We start from the raw sequence: 22349 nt of genomic DNA on the forward strand, positions 1-22349 counted from the left end.
TCCTAATAGGCTAATACAACTGGTAGAATGCTGGGCCGGCTATGTGGGCCCATAGTAAGTTATATATACTAGTACATTTTATTCTACAGTAAATGCAGACTAATCTGTAACATACTGTAGTATTAGATTATTAATGATTGTGTGACACCAGGGGACAATAAGGTAATTTCTCCTATGTGTTCCCTGCCTGGAGGCTTTCGGAGGATCCTCTGATCGTGTTAATGTCCTGTCCCAATCTCAATGTCACTTTAATTAGTAGAGAAATATCCACGTTAACGTATTCAGAGGGATTGCGCGGAATTCTCTGCGTCTTGTCTTTTGCAGCGATTGCCGATGGAAATAAGTTAAGGACTTAGAATCATTTTATATTACGTAACATTCCCTTGTGGATTTAATAAGGTGGCTCTAGGAAGCTGACAGCCTGACATGCCTCCATTGTTCCATTATGCCGTGCACATCGGATAGACAGGCAGGCTCCCACTATGATTACACTGGGTTATTCTGTTGTTTGAGCTGTAAAATCTCCATTGTGTCTGCCCTGCCAACCCCGTCAGTCAGAATTTACCGCTAACGACATTCATCTCCGACTACGCTTCCCCTGACCATGTGATCTCTGCAGTAACACACTCTATCCAACACCGCATGCTTATTACTCCAACACAAATAGTGTCCAGGACCCCGTGTCAGAGGCAGGGTCTAATAACAAACTGTGTTCATGTTCTGTACAGGTTTATCAATGCAACAATACAAAACTGTCTACAATTTATATTTACTTAGTGAGGGCCAAAGCCCACAACTTAAATATCAATCTGTGAAAAGCATATTGGAGGTTGAATCACAGAATTTCCATTGCGCATCGCAAGGGTAGGTGTCTGGTAGCAGGGAGGAAAGTTAGGTTTCAGGTAGAAGGCTGGAAGGGTAGGTGTCTGGTAGCAGGGAGGAAGGGTAGGTGTCTGGTAGCAGGGGGGAAGGGTAGGTGTAGGGTGGAAGGGTAGGTGTCGGGTAGCAGTGGGGAAGGGTAGTTGTAGGGTAGAAGGGGGTAAGGTAGCTGTCGGGTAAAAGGGAGGAAGGGTAGGTGTCAAATAGCAGGGGGAAGGGTAGGTATCAGATAGAAGGGTGGAAGGGTAGGTGTCTGGTAGCAGGAGGAAAGGTAGGTGTCTGGTAGCAGGGGGAAGGGTAGGTGTCTGGTAGCAGGGGGAAGGGTAGGTGTCTGGTAGCAGGGGGAAGGGTAGGTGTCAGGTAGCAGGAGGAAAGGTAGGTGTCTGGTAGCAGGGGGAAGGGTAGGTGTCTGGTAGCAGGGTGGAAGGGTAGGTGTCTGGTAGCAGGAGGAAGGGTAGGTGTCTGGTAGCAGGAGGAAAGGTAGGTGTCTGGGTAGCCGGGGGAAGGGTAAGTGTCAGGTGGAAGTGTAGTTGTCTGGTAGCAGGGGGGAAGGGTAGTTGTCTGGTAGCAGGGGGAAGGGTAGGTGTCTGGTAGCAGGGGGAAGGGTAAGTGTCAGGTGGAAGGGTAGTTGTCTGGTAGCAGGGGGGAAGGGTAGTTGTCTGGTAGCAGGGGGGAAGGGTAGTTGTCTGGTAGCAGGGGGGAAGGGTAGGTGTCTGGTAGCAGGGGGAAGGGTAGGTGTCTGGTAGCAGGGGGAAGGGTAAGTGTCAGGTGGAAGGGTAGTTGTCTGGTAGCAGGGGGGAAGGGTAGTTGTCTGGTAGCAGGGGGGAAGGGTAGGTGTCAGGTAGCAGGGTGAAAGGATAGGTGTCAGGTAGCAGAGTGGAAGGGTAGGTGTCTGGTGGAAGGGTAGATGTCTGATAGAATGGGGAAGGGTAGGTGGTAGAAGGGTAGGTGGTAGCAGGGGGGAAGGGTAGGTGTCAAGTAGCAGGGGGGAAGGGTAGGTGTCAGGTAGCAGGGTTGAAGGATAGGTGTCAGGTAGCAGGGTGGAAGGATAGGTGTCAGGTAGCAGGGTGGAAGGATAGGTGTCAGGTAGCAGGGTGGAAGGATAGGTGTCAGGTAGCAGGGTGGAAGGATAGGTGTCAGGTAGCATGGGGAAGGGTAGGTGTCTAGTAGCAGAAGGGAAGGGTAGGTGTCAGGTAGAAGGGAAGCGTAGGTGTCTGGTGGAAAGGTAGGTGTCTGATAGCATGGGGAAGGGTAGGTGTCTGGTGGAAAGGTAGGTGTCTGATAGCATGGGGAAGGGTAGGTGTCTAGTAGCAGAAGGGAGGTAGGTGTCAGGTAGAAGGGAAGCGTAGGTGTCTGGTGGAAGGGTAGGTGCCAAGTAGCAGGGGGGAAGGGTAGGTGTCTGGTGGAAGGGTAGGTGCCAGGTAGCAGGGGGGAAGGGTAGCCATAGGGTAGAAGTGGGGTAGGGTAGCTGTTGGGTGGAAGGGTAGGTGTCTGGTAGAAATGGGGTTGGGTAGGTGTCGGGTAGAAGGGAGGAAAGGAAGATGTTGGGTAGAAGGGTGGAAAGGTAGATGTTGGGTAGAAGTGAGGAAGGGTAGGTGTCGGGTAGAAGGAAGGGGGTAGGTGTCGGGTAGAAGCGAGGTAGGCTCTTCAAAGTCTTGAAGTCTTAAGCTGGGTAAACACTAGCCGATATGTCGGCTGTTGTGTGACGTCAGGCACCGCACATCAGTAGGACGATTGCTCAGTGTGTATGCACGCTCCTATACAGTGGCTATGTGCCTCACCAGCATTAGAGTTGGAGAAGGCTGAATAATACACTAGAGGCCCAGTGCCACCCTGACACCAAACCAACAATGAACCGCATTGAATGAAGAATCCCCTTTAGCAGTATCTTATTTGTAAAAAGGTTCCATGTGCTGCGCGCCGCGCTTCTTCTTTTGCCGCTGGGTGGTGACATCCCATCTTTGCTGAAACTTCTTCATCTTGACTCTCGGGGAAGAATTCCAAACACATATAATGGGTTAATCTGTGTGTAATAAAAGGTGCAGGTATGCGCTATGGATGAGATCGTTACACAGTCACCTATGATAGATGAAGCACTATGTTTGCTGCCTCTCGATAAGAGCCTATAGGTTTGTGATAACGTTTTTCATCCAGCCATTAATCCTGCCTGTCAGGGGGGAAGAGGCTTCAAATCACTACACCTGCGGCTTTCTAATTTTAGCTTTGCTGACTGCAGTACCTTCTAGTAATTACCGGGGTACTGTACTCGTCCCCTTCCTGTTCACACATGTCTTTTTAACGGTTCCTGGATCGATAAGTGGGGCACGGTATGGCCCAGATAAGTAACGTCACTACTTGAATGCACATGGGAATGAATCATGTTCTTTGTAGAAGTACAGCAGCGCTAAGCATTGCCCGGCAGAACCATTGTGATAGTATAGCATTATTACACAGGAACAAAGCATAGAAGTGCTGAATACACAACTGTTAGCCGTAGTAAGGAAATGATCTTAGGTTCCCAGGGCAGCAGCTTGACCCTGACATGCCTAACCTGTGCTCCAGCGGATCCCTGCAGTGTAATCCTCCAGGGGGGACATTCCTTACCTGTGCTATAGTGTAGTCCTCCAGGGGGGACATTCCTTACCTGTGCTCCAGTGAATCCCTACAGTGTAGTCCTCCAGGGGGGACATTCCTTACCTGTGCTCCAGTGAATCCCTGCAGTGTAGTCCTCCAGGGGGGCATTCCTTACCTGTGCTCCAGCTGATCCCTGCAGTGTAGTCCTCCAGGGGGGACATTCCTTACCTGTGCTCTGGTGGATTCCTGCAGTGCGGTCCTCCAGGAGGTGACATCCCTTTCCTGTTCTGTGGAAGATCCCTGCAGTGTAGTCTTTCATTGGGGACATTCCTTACCTGTGCTCCAGCGGATCCCTACAGTGTAGTCTTTCAGGCGGATACATTCATTTCCTGTGCTGCGGCGGATCCCTGCAGTTTAGTCATCCAGGAGGTGGCATCCCTTACCTGTGCTCCAGCGGATCCCTACAGTGTAGTCTTCCAGGAGGGGGCATCCCTTTCTTGTGCTCCGGCGGATCCCTGCAGTGTAGTCCTACAGGGGGGACATTCCTTACCTGTGCTCTGGTGGATGCCTGCAGTGCGGTCCTCCAGGAGGTGACATCCCTTACCTGTGCTCCAGTGGATCCCTACAGTGTAGTCTTTCAGGCGGGTACATTCCTTTCCTGTGCTCCGGCGGATCCCTGCAGTGTAGTCCTCTAGTTAGGATCCAAAACAGTAGCACGCTGACAAGGATCCAGAACAGTGGCACACTGACACGTAAGGATCCAGAACAGTGGCACGCTGACACAAATGGATCTAGAACAGTGTCACGCTGACAAGTAAGAATCCAAAACAGTGGTGCACGGACAGGAAAGGGTCCAGAACAGTGGCACGCTGACAAGTAAGGATCCAGAACAGTGGCACGCTGACACGTAAGGATCTAGAACAGTGGCACGCTGACACATTAAGGTTTTGAGCTACAGCACAACAGCTAGAACACTGCTGATCCAGGTTTATGCTTATACAGTAAACACAACTTAGGTAGTCACAAGCATTAGGTCGGCAATGAGAAGTCAACAGTCAAAAGGTTGACATGAGTTTTTCATGGTTTTTTTTCTCCCAAATTTTTAAATAAGCCAACATGGACACTGTATCAGTGTACTGTGTCCCTTCGCATGGCTCGCCATGCTTCGGACACTATTCTATTCTCCCTCCACGCCCTAGTGGATGATAAGATATGAAATACCACCTGTTTTGGAAAAAAAAGCGAAAAACTCATGTCGATCTTCCGACCTAGCGACTGTAACCCCCCAGGAGAACCAAAAAGATCTGTTGTGTATAGTAGTCCTCCAGGTTCGTTCGTTTAATCGTTCTATTCTTATTCTTATTGTCCTTCTTATTGTTCTATGTTTACAGTAATGTTAACGAAGGTGTCCCTATCCATCCAAACACGAATGCAAATCACTGCTGTAAACACAATGTCATTATCCTTGCACCATTTTCTGAGGCCTCCTGCAGCCCTCTGGGTCTCCTGATCTCCATCTTGTCGTAGACCGAAGTCTAGACATGCGCGTTTCCTCTGTAAGATTGCGTGCTTTCCGGATAACGGTATGATTGCTGCTTTGAGTTATTGGCCTGACAGTGATAATCTAGGGAAAGCTTTGATCTGAGAAGGTCACACAGGCCCGGCATTAGTATACTCTCCAAGAATCCATATTCTCTTAGGAGACCTTTCCATCTATTGCCTCACATGTACAGCAGGCAGAAATACCCAGCACAGTGATTACTCTCCGGTACCTGCTGTAGATCAGCCCCTCACATTATGTGCAGGGATTACAGTATATATTGCTGTATCGCTTCAACTATCTCTCTCTTCTTTCCAGCACTGATAAATCTGTTGAAATTCCTCATGTCTTACGAGACTGTTCTACTATCAAAGCACAACATTTTTACCCTGGCTCTAATGGTACGTATAACTAGCAAGCTGAAATACACCTGTATATTCACCAAGATGCAGCTGAGCACCTATGTAATAATTATGTAAACTCTCCAGCAGGCACTTAGTCTACTGCTGGCAATACGGGACATACCTTAGCCTAGCAGGAACCAGGAGTGGAGGTGAAACGCGCTGCATATTGGGGGGGGGGGGGGGGGGAGACAGGATGGAGCTGAGCACCTATGTAATAATTATGTAAGCTCTCCAGCAGGCACTTAGTCTACTGCTGGCAATACGGGACATACCTTAGCCTAGCAGGAACCAAGAGAGGAGAAACGCACTGCGTAGAGGTGCGTGGGGGACAGACAGGATGGAGCTGAGTATCCATGGAATAATTACCTAAGCTCTCCAAAAGGCAATGACAACACTGCTAGAGAGACGGGACATACCTTAGCCCAGCAGGAACCAGGAGTGGGGGTGAAACGCGTGGAGTAGAGGTGCGGGGTGGAGACAGTATGGTGCTGAGCATCCATAGAATAATTAAGTAAGCTCTCCAGATAGCGCTTACCCCACTGCTAGAGAGACGGGACATACCTTAGCCTAGCAGGAGCCAGGAGAGGAGGTGAAACATGCTGCCTAGAGGTGCGGGGTGGAGACAAGGATGGTGCTGTGCATCTACGGAATAATTAAGTAAGGTCTCCAGATAGCGCTTACCCCACTGCTAGAGAGGCGGGACATACCTTAGCCTAGCAGGAACCTGGAGAGGAGGTGAAACGCACTGCATATAGGTGCGGGGTGGAGACAGGATGTTGCTGAGCATCCATAGAATAATTAAGTTCTCCAGAAGGCGCTTACCACACTGCTAGAGAGACGATATATGCCTTAGCCTAGCAGGAACCAGGAGAGGAGGTGAAACGCGCTGCATAGAGTTGCGGGAGGGGAGAGACGGGATGGAGCTGAGCATCCATGAAATAATTATGTAAGCTCTGCAGAAGGCACTTACCCCACTGCTAGAGATACAGGACATGCCTTAGCCTAGCTGGAACCAGGAGTGGAGGTGAAACGCGTTATGACCCGCACTCTATCCTCCCTCTCCTGCTGCGGAGGATGTCAGTGTTACACTATTTGTACTAATCCAACTGTTACAAGTCTGCGCTTCGTTCATCACTCATGTCTGTTCAGATATTTTTTTTTTTTTTGCAAACCCAAAGGAAAATGTTAATTTATTGCCGCTTTACTTCTTTAAATGCTTTTCAATTTAACTAAAATGTTAACGTGTTTATACAGCAGTGTTAGTATTACTGGAGCATTGATTGCAGGATATTTATAGAATTGATCTGTGGCTAGTAGCAGAGCTGGGAATGTGGGTGTACAGTGGATATTATATAATATATGTAACTTTGTGGTCATAGCACAAAAGCGTAGCAAGTACGGAGTGGGCCGAAGCGCGTGCATGGCGGATTTTACTTACAGAACTAAGGGGTACATTTACTAAAGATAAGAAAAAAATTCTGATGTTGCCTATAGCAACCAATAAGATTATCGTTTTCTATGCAATAGAGATATAATAGACATAATCTTTTGTTTTTCTTGCATTTATTAAAACCTTTGGTAAATTGACACCTTAGTACCCAGGGTGCAAACCTTCCTGGCTACACCCCTGTGTTCCCTATAAGATTGCTTTGATTCTGAATGTTCTGTTTATAGGTGGTCAATTTGTTTAATATGTTCATCACCTACGGGGACACCTTCCTTCCGACGCCAAGCAGTTACGACGAGTTGTACTATGAAATCATCCGCATGCATCAGATTTTTGACAATCTTTACTCCATGGGTAAGTCGTTACACCAGTGATTTTCAACCTTTTTACCTCGCGGCACACTAAATAAGATTTTAAAATTGCCAAGGCGCACCATGAGATCCCCACAGGGCAAAACACATTGGGGCAGATGTATTAAGCCTGGAGAAGAGATAAACTGGAGATAAAGTGGAGATAACTTGGAAGAGTTAACGCACCAGCCAATCAGCTGTGTTTGAAATATGACAGTTGGGATCTGATTGGCTGGTGCGTTATCTCCTTCCACTTTATCTCCAGTTTATCTCTTCACCAGACTTAATACATCTGCCCCATTGGCCCCCACAGGAAAACAAAACAAACCTATTAGCCCCCATATAAAAAAAAACAATCACACTGGTCCCCACAGGTAACAAAAATAAAATACATTGGCCCTTTACATGAAAAGAAGAGACCAGTCAGTAACAGTTGAACTGGTGGTGGCTGTAAACTAGTTTGGGTATCTCTAGATCTGGGGGCACACTTGAGAACAGCTGAAGGCCCACTAGTGTGCCACGGAGCAGTGGCTGAAAACACTGCATTACTCTATTGGTAATTCGGAGACTTTGTGGCTCACAGGTGCAATACAGCGAAATATTCTCTATACTGTACATGGGCAGAACTCACGGCTAATTACACTGCGTACTGAAGACGGTACCTTCGAAGGGTTAAACATGACCATTCGCATCCCAAGTCTTTCTGTTTCATGAGCGACCTGCTTTCTTTGTTACCATCTATCACAGTGGGAGATGAGGTAGAGCGGACCTGAGAATGGCTCATTATTTAACGGATGTGATCATTAGTGAATTTAGCCCTTGTTCGGGCTGCTAATAAATCTGCATATAGATACTTGGTCTTATTTAAAGTATACCTGTCATGCAGGATTGAAATACTGTGCAGTGCATCATATTAATACCACATTTAAATATAAAGTCTAACGGCCATGTACCAAATTGTTAAAGCACTAGAAAAATCTGCCTTGAAACGTTCCCTACCTGAAAAAAATGCCAAAGGCGTAATTTGAATAGGGGGAAGGTCATGTGACACTGATGCACATGTGTTCAACCAGAGCCAATGTGATGGAAGCTGGCAGTTTGAAGTTACAGTATGTTTCTTGTTTGTATATAAGGTTGCCACAATCTCACCAGCAAAAAGCCTGTCTGATGAAATACGTAGCCGGGACACCTTCGCTCAAAGTTGGTGCCATGTGGCAATAATAGAGAGGCGATATTAGGGAGTGTATTTAGTTACTTGGCGTGTAATAATATCATGCTACCAACATGACCTTCGGGAGCTGAACGTAGAATGTTAATTTTGGTAAATGGTTCTCATTTGTCCTGCATGCCAGTGTTCCAGGCTGGCCTCTGTCCTGCCTGGAACACTGATTTTATTTCTACCAGCTATACCCCTATTTATACTGTATTTTTCTACACACCCTGTACGTTACCTTGTCATTTGTTTTTTGTTTGCTATGTACGGCGCTGCGGACACTTTGCGGCGCCTTATAAATAAACGTACTACTACTACCAGCGTTGATGTTGTGCTGCTGTACCTGGAAACGCACACACCTGTACAGCGCCATAAAGCACAGATTATAAAATTTCCCTTAGTTGCATTTATTCTATTACTGTGACAAGTCACCTGACCCAGGCTCGCCTGATATCCCTGTTGCTATAGCAACTGCAGTGCAGCCCAAAGTAACTTTGCATTGATCAGCAAATCTACTATGTCCTTATTGTCTTATAACCATGGCAACACCTGTCTTTTTTATTTTTTTTGCCAAACATGTACTTTTCAAGTTTCCAAGAAGACACTTTTATATTAATAAGCGTAACGTTACAGTCTGAATTAAAGGAGAAATAGGCCTTTGTAGTACAGCAGATCCTGGTATTAAGCACCTTAGGTCAAGCATGTATTTTTATGTTACCGAAAGCATTGATTGTAAGTTGTGGGCGTGCGCAATAATCCCTATTTTTTTGTTCTGTCTTAGTGCTTCGTCTTTCTACCAACGCAGGGCAGTGGAAAGAGCCCGCCAGCAAAGTGACCCACGCATTGGTCAATATCAGGTAAGGGATTTTATGTGTGTGCTGGGAATCGGGGAATCAGCGGTTTGGAAAATTCCGGCGGACCATTTTCTTAAGTAACGGTTGATATGTGTAAGTAATGTCGCTGCGATAAAGTGGTGGGCGATGATGTAGCAGCCAATCAGCTCCGAACTGCAAAGTTACAGACCAATTTTAAAAATGACAGTTGGGATCTGGTTGGCTGGTGCGTCATCACCGCCCACTTTATCACTTCACCAGGCTGAATACATCTGCCCCTGTGTTAGGGAGAACAGTATTATAGAGCACCTAGGCGCAGGGAGGACGGGTGCCGGACGGGATCCCGACAGCCGGGTTCCCGACGGCCACCTGCTATTTTCCCTCGTGGGGGTCCACGACCCCCATACAGGCGAGTGCAGCGAGCCCGCAAGGGGCTTTGTTGCGCTCACCATGCTGTCTGGGTCCGGCCAGTCGGGATAATGACTGTCGGGATCCCGACTGTCGGACCCCTATACCACACCCGGGAGGACTGTCATCCCAGCAGGCTTTGTTAGCAAGAGCCTGGTCATGCTTGGTCTTGTAGTTCTTGTACACCTGATAAGCCACAGGTTGCCCTAATAATGTAAGGGCATGGTATAGTAGGCATACCAACGCCTCACAGACAATTGCTTGTTCAGGAATTAACCGTTTGAGTGCCAACATCTCTGTGAGAGATGTGCAAAATAGCCACTACAAATAGCCAGCATCGCTCAAGTTTCTTATATAAATTCAAATAAAAGTCATAAAGGTTATGAGCCAGATGTATCAAGCTTCAAAAAGTGATAAAATGGAGAGTGAAAAACAACCAGCCAATCAGTTCCTACCGGTCTTGTTACAGGCTGGGTTTGAAAAATAACAGGTAGGAGCTGGTTGTTTATCACTCTCCGTTTTATCACTTTTGAAGCTTGATACATCTGGCCCTATATTTCCTATATATGGTAACATTTCATATCATTATGACGAATAAAAATGTTCGCTTGACAATTTTCAACACCTAATTTGACATATTCACTTGGCACTCAAAGGTTAAAACTCGTGACCGTGTGCCGGCAATGCTGACCACCACACCACCATGCTGCACGGTGCATACCATAGTTTCCTTGCTTCCTGTGACTGGAAGGCGCGAGCACTGTGTCTAGCCCCCAGCATTGCTCATTTATGCTGTAGGGATATCGCATGCTCACATATTCGTTTAGAATCACCTAACGAGGCAGCCGTGCCGTTTACAATTATATTGTTATGTAGACCTGCGAGGAAAAGTGGCAGCGTAGATCGTTAGTGTGTTTAATGGGGACCATGTGACGATCGTTCCAGGTAAACATCTCATCTGCCGCGCTGACACACACATTGGGCTCAGTCCCTCATTGTAATGTGCCGTCGCACCGTTCTGCTTCATCGATTTTTCTTTTCCGTATTCCGTCTTGCAATAAAAGATGAACCGAAAGATTTTCCTGGATGCTGATTGCTCACGGTGAAGCCTGTATTTGTCATTCCCCCGGAGCTGCCTAATGCAATAAATATTTCCGCTGCTCCAGCGGCTAATGGGAATTCGATTCTTCAGATAGATAGTCTACGGTATTATCTCTGGGAAACAGCGCTCAGCTGATATTGACCAAACTTTCATGAGTTTTTGCAGGCAGGGTATAGGATAACACGGTAGAACTTACAGGGAAGAGAGGTCTTTTCCGAATTACAGTAATGTTATAGTGGCCTTATTTACATGCATTTTAGAATGAATTCAGATGCGATTTTAGTGGGGGACTTTTCTGGACGCTGAATCAGACACAGAATGTAATGTGTTAATCCAGAAAGGGGATGGAAACTGCTTACTGGCTATTATGGTCATAGGTGCTGGAACAGCACCTATGACCCCCCTCCCCCCAAAAAAAATAATTGAAAGAGGATTAAATATTGGGGCAACTTCTGGTGATACAGAGATAATCCTTGCAGCCGTTCATCCCCCGACACAGACTAATTAGATCCAGTACTAGTTTTCCGAAGATCTATTGTAAACCACAGTCTACTAATTAAGAACACCTGTTATTTCCTGTTATGTGTTTGTCCAGTGCAAAGAGTTCCCAATGCCTGTTAGCGGCTGGACAATAGGCTGGGAGAATGTGGGGATTACACTAGGGATCTCTGGATTGTATTGTGAAGCCTATTTGTTGCCTGCTGGAAAACCTGCCATGTTGAAAATCAAGAATTGCCAAGCAGTTACCTTGTATACCTTATTTGTATTCTGCTACAAAAAAGAACCAGACTTTATTTTTATCCAGTGTACAGTATGTGACTATTTGTCACAATTAAATTCTACCCCACCCCCCAACTTAAAAACTTTCTGAAGCCCATGATTCTGGACATACTGTATTAGTAAAGGGGGAATTCTGGGTCGTGACCATTGTGGGTTCAATTGTTTTAAGTAATGAAATGTGCAGTTGATGTTCTGGTACTGGGCTCCCTTACGGCTAGCGCACTCGCAAAACCCATAGCCTCATAGCCCTAATGAGTATCCTCGCAAACCTAAAATCTGACCAAGCCCTGGTCCCTGACTGCACGCCTGGCTCTAAATCCACTTCTAATTTTTTTCTCCTGTCTCTAAACGCCTAAGAAACCCTCGGACAAAGTTATTGTTCTTCTCTCACAAAAGTCCTTCATATTCTCAGCTTTGACGTGCAAGTAACCACTTGTGTTCCAGAAAAACATCCTTTGAGCCCACAGTCCCTGCCCATCCTGCGTTCCACATGTCAGGGTGCACAAGTGTTTGCAACTAAATCCATGTAAATCAACCTGGATTTCTATCCTGTCCAATCAAAACCATTTGTATACAGTTCTGCTTACTCCTGATAGGCCCACATACTTCATTTGAATATGTGGGATGGATCCACTTTAAGAGATCGAGACCTTGTGTGTGAGCCATCCGGATACTGCTGCACTGAATATGCTCCTTAAAATAGATCCATCCCACATAATGTCTAGATAGACCATCAATAGGTCATTATTTATCACCTCTTTTATCACTTTTGCAAACTACTTCACTCATCTTTTGGCGCCGTTGGGAGTTATATACTTTGTTTGTATACATCAATAGGTCAACTTTGACAAAACGTCGACATTGCGATGGTCGGCACATGTCGGTTGACGTGAGTTTTTCATGATTATTTCTTCAAATTTTTGGGACTATTTAATTTTTAACCATTCACGTGGACACTGATTGGGATTAGTAATGCATGGGGTACGCGCTAGACTAATTCGGGGTCCACGCACAGAGGTGTTACCCAATGATACCCAAAAAAACCATGAAAAACTCATGCTGACTTTCTATGTGTCGACATTTGTCATTATAGACCTAGTGCATGTCGACGTTTTGCCAATGTTGACCGAGTGTGTCTCCCTTTTTTTGTGTCGACCTATTGACTACCTAGAGATTTTCCATCACACCATAAATAAGCATGCAAGTACGACTGTCTTATTACGCTCTCAATTTTTAGTTCGGTGTTTTGCCCTAAAAGTTTCTCCTGCGCCGACGCGTCTGTCGTCTTGAAATGTGCCAATCATGGCAGCAAGCCGAAAGTGACTTTGCTCCCCTCAGAATGGTCTCCGGAGACCTCTCTGCATAGGGAAGGCATATTAAAGTTTTATTGCGTCTTACTGATGGGACCCGGGAAGGTTAATCTTTTTATGCGAGACCCAGTTTCTCCAGAGAATTGACGGCATGTACTCTTTTTAGTTCTTTGATTTCTTTTTTTTTTCCATGCATATTTTTTTCCCCAATAAGTGCATACATTAGATGAAACTATTTCTGCATTGCTTATAAATATGTGTGCGGAAATTTCCGGAGTGCGCGAACGAGCAGACAAATCACATCAGTCCCGTGACGGCTTTGTTACATAATTATAATAGTAATCATTTTATTTATTGCACTTTTTAGTAAAAAGCCTCAAGGCACGGTACAGAATAAGAGAACATCTAGAAGCTCGGAATGTTATACGTAGGGTTAGATTTGCCGAAAATACATAAGACTTTGCAAATACAGAGTTCAGGCTGCTGTTATAGGTCGGCCATCTTGGGTGCGCCACAGTGGTTACACTGGGCGGAATAGGCAATAACCGGACAAGATTGTTATTAAACTTTATAGAGCGCCACATGTGGTAACCCAGTACAATACAGTAACCGGTACAGTATACAATTCATTAATAACACTACAAGTCTCAAAACAGCTACTGATGCAAGTGGTGCAAAGAAGGGATATTCATTATAAGCTGAAACCTGTACCCGTAGACTAGGCGCAACTAACTGGTCTAGATCCGCTGAAGGCGATGCAAGGGAATGACCAGATGGGATGGGGTCCTGAGGAGTAGATTATGAGACAGGAGGGTCATTCACATAAGGGTCTCACCTACTAAGATAAGGGGACACATAATGGGTTATTACAGAGTGCTAATGCAGGATGCACCATTCTTATTACAAAAGCATCAGAAACATGCATTGTCCATAATATACAGATGTGTCCACAAGTCGTGTTATACATAAACTGTGACTAGTTCTGGACATATTTTTTTGCAACTTTTTCTGTTAAAATGCAGCAAATAAGACGCACAGGCAGCTTCTGCTGATTAAAATGATATGCCCTCATGCCTATATACTGTGTGTGACTGCGGCTGTATGTGGGACGCTTCAAATGTTTTTCTGTAATGTAGCATTGACCAATGTTCTCCTATTGTTCACCTTTACCTGCAGTGATTGGTTTAAGCTGCAGCTTTGATGGGGATCACTGCTATAACACCTACAGACAGTATCGGCCCAAACCATTAAAGGCTTCTCCAGTTTACCCTGTGGTCTTTCCTGCCCATCACATAGCCTGCTAACTTTTTTTTTTCTGTCACTATAAAATGAGAAAATATACACCATTCAGTAGTTACTAAAATATATAGATGCAGATTATTGTACCCAGGGGACATGATTCTCTGTGTATACTGTCAGAGGGCCATAATGCTCTGTTGGACGCTAGACACTGTAAGTGCATCCGAATGCTTTCACAAGCCATACATTTCACAGTCACTCCGTACAGGCCATGTGCAGGGGAACACTGCTTTCAGTCTCCCTTTTTGCATTGACGTCTCTAATGTTTTATTATACGTTGGTACTAAGTCTCTGCTGGTTGTCTTTGCAAGTTAGAGTAGCTTGTCAGGCCTGATTTCACTGCGCACAATATTGTTAAGCAAATGTACGGATACAATTGCAGAGCTGCACATATCAAACTGGAGAGGTGACTCTTAAGTCACAGATCCACCAAGACCGTGGCCAGGGCCGTTTCTAGACAATTTTGCTTCCAGGGCGAAGAAGAAAAAATGCCCCCCCCCCCCCCCCCCAGAAAATGATAGTGAATAAATTGCGAAATGGGGGTGGGGCTTAACAAAACAGGCGTGGCTTAATGTTAAAAAGGGGTGTGGTCTAGCAGGAAAACAATCACCTTACATCTCACTTTTGCAACCTGCATGACCAGACATTGGTTACTGCAGGAATTGTCATTGTCCTTCCGCACTTAAGTTGGCGGGCTAAAAATATAAAGGCCCACACAGTGACCTAGTACACCTCACAGATCAAGGCCAAACATTGACAGACTACTTAAATCATTATACACTGTTTATCCATGATGCCAATTACACATTACACCACACACCATGATGACAATTACATATTACGCCGCACACCATGATGCCAATTACACATTACGCCGCACAGCGTGATGACAAATACATATTACGCTGCACACCGTGATGACAATTACATATTGCGCTGCACACCATGATGACAATTACATATTACGCTGCACACCGTGATGACAATTACATATTACGCTGCACACCGTGATGACAATTACATATTACGCTGCACACCATGATGGCAATTACGCATTATACCGCACACCATGATGCCCATTAGACCCCACACCGTGATGGCAATTACACAATACTCCCCACACACCGTAATGCCCATTACACATTATGCTCCACACGCCGCTGCCACACAACTGATGCCGATTACTAGTGCCAGATATGCCCCCACAGTGTCAGATATGCCACACATATATGCCTCCATAGTGCGAGGTATGCCCCCCAGCGCCAGATATGCTCCCACAGTGCCACACATATATACCCCCACAGTGCCACATATATGCCCCCACAGTGCCACACATATATACCCCCACAGTGCCACATATATGCCCCCACAATGCAACACATATATGCCCCCACAGTGCCACATATATGCCCCCACAGTGCCACACATATGCCCCCACAGTGCCACACATATGCGCAGTGACAAACATGCCGCCACAGTGCCAGACATATATATGCCCCAACAGTGCCACATACATGCCCCCACAGTGCCACATATATGCCCCCACAGTGCCACACATATGCCCCCACAGTGCCACACATATGCCCCCACAGTGCCACACATATATGCCCCCACAGTGCCACACATATATGCCCCCACAGTGCCACATATATGCCCCCACAGTGCCACATATATGCCCCCACAGTGCCACACATATGCCCCCACAGTGCCACATATATGCGCAGTGACAAACATGCCGCCACAGTGCCAGACATATATGCCCCAACAGTGCCAGAGATATATGCCCCCCCAGTGCCACACATATATACCCCAACAGTGCTACATATGCCCCCACAGTGCCACATATATGCCAAGTGACAAACATGCCCCCACAGTGCCAGACATATATACCCCAACAGTGTCAGATATATATGCCCCCCAGTGCCAGATATGCCCCCACAGTGCCACATATATGCCCCCACAGTGCCACTTATATGCCCAGTGACAGACATGCCCCCACAGTACCAGACATATATGCGCCCCCAGTGCCAGACATATATGTGCCCCCAGTGCCAGAACATATTATCCCAGCAGCAGCACAACTCACCGTTGTTGTTGTTGTTGCTGCTGCCGGGGAGAGCAGAGTTCAGGTATCCGGGTCCCCCGCCGCCTCCATCGCCGCTGCTGCTTCCCAGGGGAGGAAAGGGGAGGGCAGCGCATCACGCAGCGCGTCTCTCTGCCGACAGACAATCATATCTCGCGGGCTGGCTCCTGATTGGCTGCCGGCCCACGAGTTCTGTCAGTGATGAGTGACGGAGAGAGTGAGACGCGTGATGCGCTCCCCTCCGAACGATGCTGTGGTGGGGGCGGGGCACGGCACGGGTTAGAAGAGGAGGAAGGGGGGAGCTGCCAGCCTGCCAGGCGCCCTGCTATTTAACAGAGGCGGACAAGCCGTGCGGCGCCCGGGGCAGCTGCACGGCTTGTCCGCCTCTAGAAACGGCCCTGACCGTGGCGATTCCCTGGGTATCTGTTGTCTCCTCCATTCTGATGTGAAATAATAGCCCAAATTGATAGTGAACTGCCTTTTTCCTCAGATTCCTCAGCTTATCCATACGGCCTAGGAAGGCTTTGTCCGAAGCCAGCACGTTTCTGACAATAACCGTACAGTCTTTTATCTTTTATTTGTTTCCAGCCTAGAGTCCTTATTTACTGCCTTACATACTGTAGAGCAGGGGTGGCCAAACCTGTCCTCAGGATCTACCAACGGTGCATGTTTTCCAGGCAACCTGTGGATCTATAGTAGGAATGAATGCAGCAAGTTTGAAAATGTGACCGTTAATAATGACTACAGCTGTGCACCAGCTAGGGAGTCTGGGAAATGTGACAGTTAGTAATGACTACAGCTGTGCACCAGATAGGTAACCTGTAAAACGTGGACCGTTGGTAGATCTCGAGGACCGGTTTGGCCACCCCTGCTGTAGAGTAATAGATAGTTTTAGTGCAACCTCATGAAGAAGCATTGCTCTTCATGGTAACACTAAATCACCTTAAATCCTTCTATAAGTACAATTGGAAGACGTCTTTCCTCTATACTTAGGCATATACTTAGGGTAATCCCGTTGTAGTTCACATGACTGATCTTTTAAAGATTTTTCTGGGCTTTGAGGTCTCCTTGCTGTGTAGACTAGTGGCCTTTTAAATATAGTTCCTCCAAAACATATGTATCTGTTCCACACTATAACATATCCGTTCCCAGGGGATATGTTGATTTAAGTCATTAAATAAATTCTGGAAAGACAAATCCCATCCCCTGAATATCTCCAATATCTTACCACCAATCAGTGACTGGGCCTTTAATGCCTGGCTTCAAAATCTTGGAAAGAGCCCTTATACCACACTTTCCACCGTTCAAGTTGGTCTGAACTCCTATGCGATTCCGCCCTGTATGGTTTGATACTTCGAGAGCCATATCAGATTCCTGGGATGACATCATATTCTCCCTTTAAGGTGCCCATACACGCTGCGAGAATTGCATGCGTTATGGGCTAGATCGCATCGCACGTTTTGCATGCAATGTGCGTGCGATGCGATCCGAAAGCAGTACAAAAAGTATGTGCAGCACATACTTTTTGTACTGTGCGATGGGATGCCCGCGGGAGCGCGCATCGCATGGTGCTATCACAGCGTGTATGGCCACCTTCAGAAATTAGCTTCACCTACCCGTAACTTGTGTTTTGCTTCCCTCTCCCATTTGATCCATGACCTAGGGGTTTAAGTATGGAAGGCATGTGGTATTACGGACGTTGCTGATATTTTGTGTAATAATGCTATGTTCCCCTAAAAATCTGTTTTGGTTCACCTGGAACCAGGAGAGGTGGCTACAACTAGAGGCCACGTTACAATGGGAAACCCGATCTCCAGGCAACATTTACAGCCCAGCAACGGGAATCACCGTATTCAATGTGACCGGCAAGTGATCCTCGCCGTTTAACTCCCGGGCCGTCCGCTCACCCTATTCTACGTATCGTGGAATCCTCGCTGTTAGAGGACAGCGAGGATTCCCCCAAACAGCGAGGATCACGGCTAATGCAGGGAGCCCGCTGCATTTAGCCGCAAGTCTTGCTGTTTTAGCGACCTCACACACCGTTTCCCCGCCACTGCAAAAACGTAGTGATGGGGAAATGGCGTGTGCTGGGGGTCAATTGAATACTGACTGTGTGAGCTGTGACAGCGAGCAGTCAACACTGCTCACTGTCACAGCTCGCAAAAAGCATTGACTGTACCGTTATATGTCACGTCTTATCCAGTAACTTGTCTCTAACATTGAAATTTTTAATTGACAAAATTATTCTGGTGGCTCTTAAGCACAGTTATCCTTTACTTAATCCCATCAGTCTTTGCCTGTTTTACTTGTGCGCGGCAGAACCCCCGAGCTGCTCCGCTGGTAGTTTGCGTTGCTGACAGTCTCCAATTGACACGGCTGATTTGTAAATCTTGTCAAGTTTCGGAATCAGTCAATGAAATTGTTCACTGAACTGTGTTCTATAATTACTGAGTGCAGCTCGTCCGTAGGTTTCCGCACATAACTGTGTAATTAAAGAGCACTCATTCGAGGTTCATGACTACAGTATAAATTATTCTCTCGCTCTCACTGTTTGCTAAAGTAAACTTTATGGGCAGAATACAAAGTTACAAGGATGAAGATCTTCGTGAACAAAGGAAAACTATCGCGTAGGGCAGCAGGAAGGAAAAAGGCGTTTACCACCACCTTCTGTGACGTGGCTACTGAGGGCCGTTGTTGCCTGTGTAGATTGCACGTTCCTTTGGTTCTTGTCTTTTTTTTTTGTTGTTTTTTTGAACGTTAGAGGCCTTCCCAGTTCATCTGAGTGTGGACTGAAAGGTCTACAGCAGGCGCGGACAATCTGTGGCTCTCCAGCCGTTGTGAAACCACAAATCCCAGCATGCACTGCCGCAGTTTTGCTATTCTGGAATGCTAGAACTGTGGCAAAGCATGCTGGGATGTATAGTTTCACAACAGCTGGAGAGCTACAGGTTGACCATGTGTGAGGGACAAAATGGCTGCTGACAGCTTGTGGGGATAGATTTGATTTCATGAGCCAAGGACCGAAAGTACATTTCTGAAATGCACCAACAATTAGCCCGAGAGCTAGAATAGAAGTGCTGGTGATATGTATCCAAGATCCCTTGTTGCTATACACCTTTGCAGCCCCTTGTTAGAGGATGTGTACCTCAAGCAGAACAAGGAAAGGTAAAGCTCATGTAGTTTGCACTAACAAGAGCTTTCAAGGGGCGCAGTTGTGTTAGCACAATAATAAACCAAAAATTCCAATAAAAATTATTATTTTTTATTTTAAAAAGAAATAACAATATCCAAAAGTGAAGTGCACTTCATTGATAAAACAAGACAATACAAGACATACAACATATAGACAAACAGAGGCTAATTTATTAGCTGGGTATATCCGGCATGAGGCTTAAACTAATCAGGCATCCATTATTAAACAGGCATCTGCAGCATATATATAGTTACCAGTCCCGAAATGTGTTCAAGATAGCTGCTGTTTGGGAACTCTGGGCTCCTTTGATGGACAGTCCAACCTCTAATTCAATGGAGGTGCTTCCCTGATGTATAAGGGGAGGGAGACGGTTCCTCAGATTTTAGCAATTTTCACAACTGAGGAAGCTGCTGATGTTGATCTAGGTGGAGAAACGCGTTTTGTTGCTGTGCCAGAATACCTGCACCTGCATAAATACCTGTACTCAGAGACTGCTGTGGAGATTGCCGGAAAAACTATTAAGCAGAGAAAACGGCTATTGCTAAAATCTGAGGAACCGTCTCCCTCCCCTTATACATCAGGGGAGCACCTCCATTGAATTAGAGGTTGGACTGTCCATCAAAGGAGCCCAGAGTTCCCAAACAGCAGCTATCTTGAACACATTTCGGGACTGGTAACTATATATACAGATGGGTCAGGTCCCATCTTTGCAGGGGATGGCGCTGGCGTCGCCAGCCGCCAGCGCCATGGCGATGGTGAGAAGGGGACGCGCGCGCACGAGCGGCGCGCGCGTCCCCTTCCGACGGCGCTTCGATCCGTTCCCCCGGGTCCCCGCCGGCTTGCCGGCGGTAACCCGGGGTCCCCGCCGCCTGCCCGCACCCCCCCTAACCCCCCCCTAACCCTGTCCGTCTCCCTGAGGCGGAGACGGACAGGGTTTCCGTCGCGCTAGCGACGGAGACTGAGACGCGCGTGCGCGTGAGACGCACGCGCGTCTCAGTCTCCTCGCTGGCGAGGCTGCTGGCGGGTCGCCAGCGCGTACGTTCTGGCGACCCGCCAGCAAGGATGTAAAACATCACATACTGTATGCTGCAGATGCCTGTTTAATAATGGATGCCTGATTAGTTTAAGCCTCATGCCGGATATACCCAGCTAATAAATTAGCCTCTACACTACAACAACATTAGGGAAATGGAAAAGTGGTGCAGTGAGATACTTGGTGTTCTTTTAGTGTTACAGGTTCCTCCTTGAATTTGACTGGAGTTATTCTTGCATAGGAGTGGATGACCGGATCAGCAAGTGTTCAGTAAAAAGAACATAGACAATAAATAATTAGAATTTATATAAAGGATTTCACTTAATGTAGACCAAATATTGTGGTGGGAAGGATTTCTAGATTCCGTATGCGTACCAAGACTCACGTTATTGTATGATGGTGTTCCTCTCATAAAGGTATCTTTGGTACGTCCTTTGAAGGGCTTGCGGATTTTTCGATGGGAATCCTTCTTCCTCACCCGTGCTCAAATAGAAAGTAGAAGGTGTCTTAGATTCTGATATATTCTAAACAATTTGTTTTAAACTGTTAGGTGAGTAGGTGGGGAGGCTGGGCAAAGATAATGAACCCTTGGCAGCGTACCTCACTTACGTGATTAAAGTGAGGGAGAACACATGTAAAGGTATCTTTACTTTTGAAGAAAAAAGGGCGTACCCCTACTCACGATGTGATTAGGTGGTTTCAAGCCTGTAAAGGTTTCTTTACGTGGGTTTTCTCCCTGGTGCAGTAAGTTATGTGGCTGTGTGAATCCAGTGTGCACTGGTTTTGAAGGATTAGACGTTTTCCCTTAAGTACTCGGAATAAAGAAAGAAAAGTGTCTAAGGTTCTAATAAACTTTAAGACATATATTCTGTGACATTAAGTGAGTAAGTGGGGAGGCTGAATGGAGATGGTAAGCTCTTGACAGCGTACCTCACTTACGTGTTGAAAGTGAGGGAGAACACATGTAAAGGTTTCTTTTACTGATTTAGAAAGAAGGGCGTACCCTTACTCACGGAGTGGTCAGGAGGTTTCAAACCTATAAAGGTTTCTTTACATGGGTCTCTCCCTGGTGCATTAGACTTTGTGACTTTGCAGATCCGGTGTGCATCAATTTAAACCAGAAGGTTCCCCGGTGTAGTTTTCATAAAATAAAGATTTTTCAAAAATGTGATTCAATATATAAGGGTCTCTGTAATTACTATTTATTGGGTCAGAACTGTAATGACGTACCTTACTCACCCCTAATTATGGGGGAAACACGCATATAGCGGTTTCTTTTCCAAAGTGCTTGTGGTTGGAGTGTAGAAAGGCTCAAAAATGGAGCCGGGAAGCCGATGTTTAAAAATTTCACAGTATATTTTTAATCCAAAAAAATTGTCCCATACAATGGATTTTGTGGGCCAAACCACATAAATCCGAAATCCAGTAACAAAGATCAATTTACAAAACAGAACCATAAAAAGTTAAAAAGCAGAATAAAATCCATACGTACATCCAAAAGGTTTCTATGTGGCTGTTCACTCTCCTCCGGCAGGATCTACGCGTTTCGGTCTCTGTGACCTTTATCAAGATATGCCAGAGTGGAGTGAAGAGCCACTATTTATGTAATGAACAGCCAATAAGAGGGAAACAGTAAGTGACATCATCGTTTCTTGTACTGTCCCTCTTTAATTATATTTGTATATAAATTCATATATTATATATTTTGACATACGTGACATAATAAAATTCCATCAACATTCCAAAATTAATCTTGTTTAAAATCCATATGCAGTCCATAAAACGTATTATTCCGTCCGTTAACCACAAGCACTTTGGAAAAGAAACCGCTAGTTCGCAACTGAGGATCGAACTACTGATACTGAGATAGTGAAGCCGTGCCTCTACCCGCTAGGCCACTA

The 22349-nt window shown here is 46.1% G+C and overlaps 1 protein-coding gene across 1 annotated transcript in view; it reads left to right on the forward strand.

Moving 5' to 3' along the window:
* The window catches only part of ARMH3 (armadillo like helical domain containing 3), a 103391-nt gene that overhangs the window by 56767 nt on the left and 24275 nt on the right, over positions 1-22349 (forward strand). The window contains exons 21-23 of the mRNA XM_083149642.1: positions 5312-5394; positions 7072-7198; positions 9189-9264. Of these exons, the coding sequence (XP_083005768.1) occupies positions 5312-5394; positions 7072-7198; positions 9189-9264 (286 nt within the window). The remainder of the gene's footprint in view (positions 1-5311; positions 5395-7071; positions 7199-9188; positions 9265-22349) is intronic.

This window comes from Crinia signifera, chromosome 6 (genome assembly GCF_055691185.1).
Source record: "Crinia signifera chromosome 6, ASM5569118v1, whole genome shotgun sequence".
In the NCBI taxonomy this organism is placed as follows: domain Eukaryota; kingdom Metazoa; phylum Chordata; class Amphibia; order Anura; family Myobatrachidae; genus Crinia; species Crinia signifera.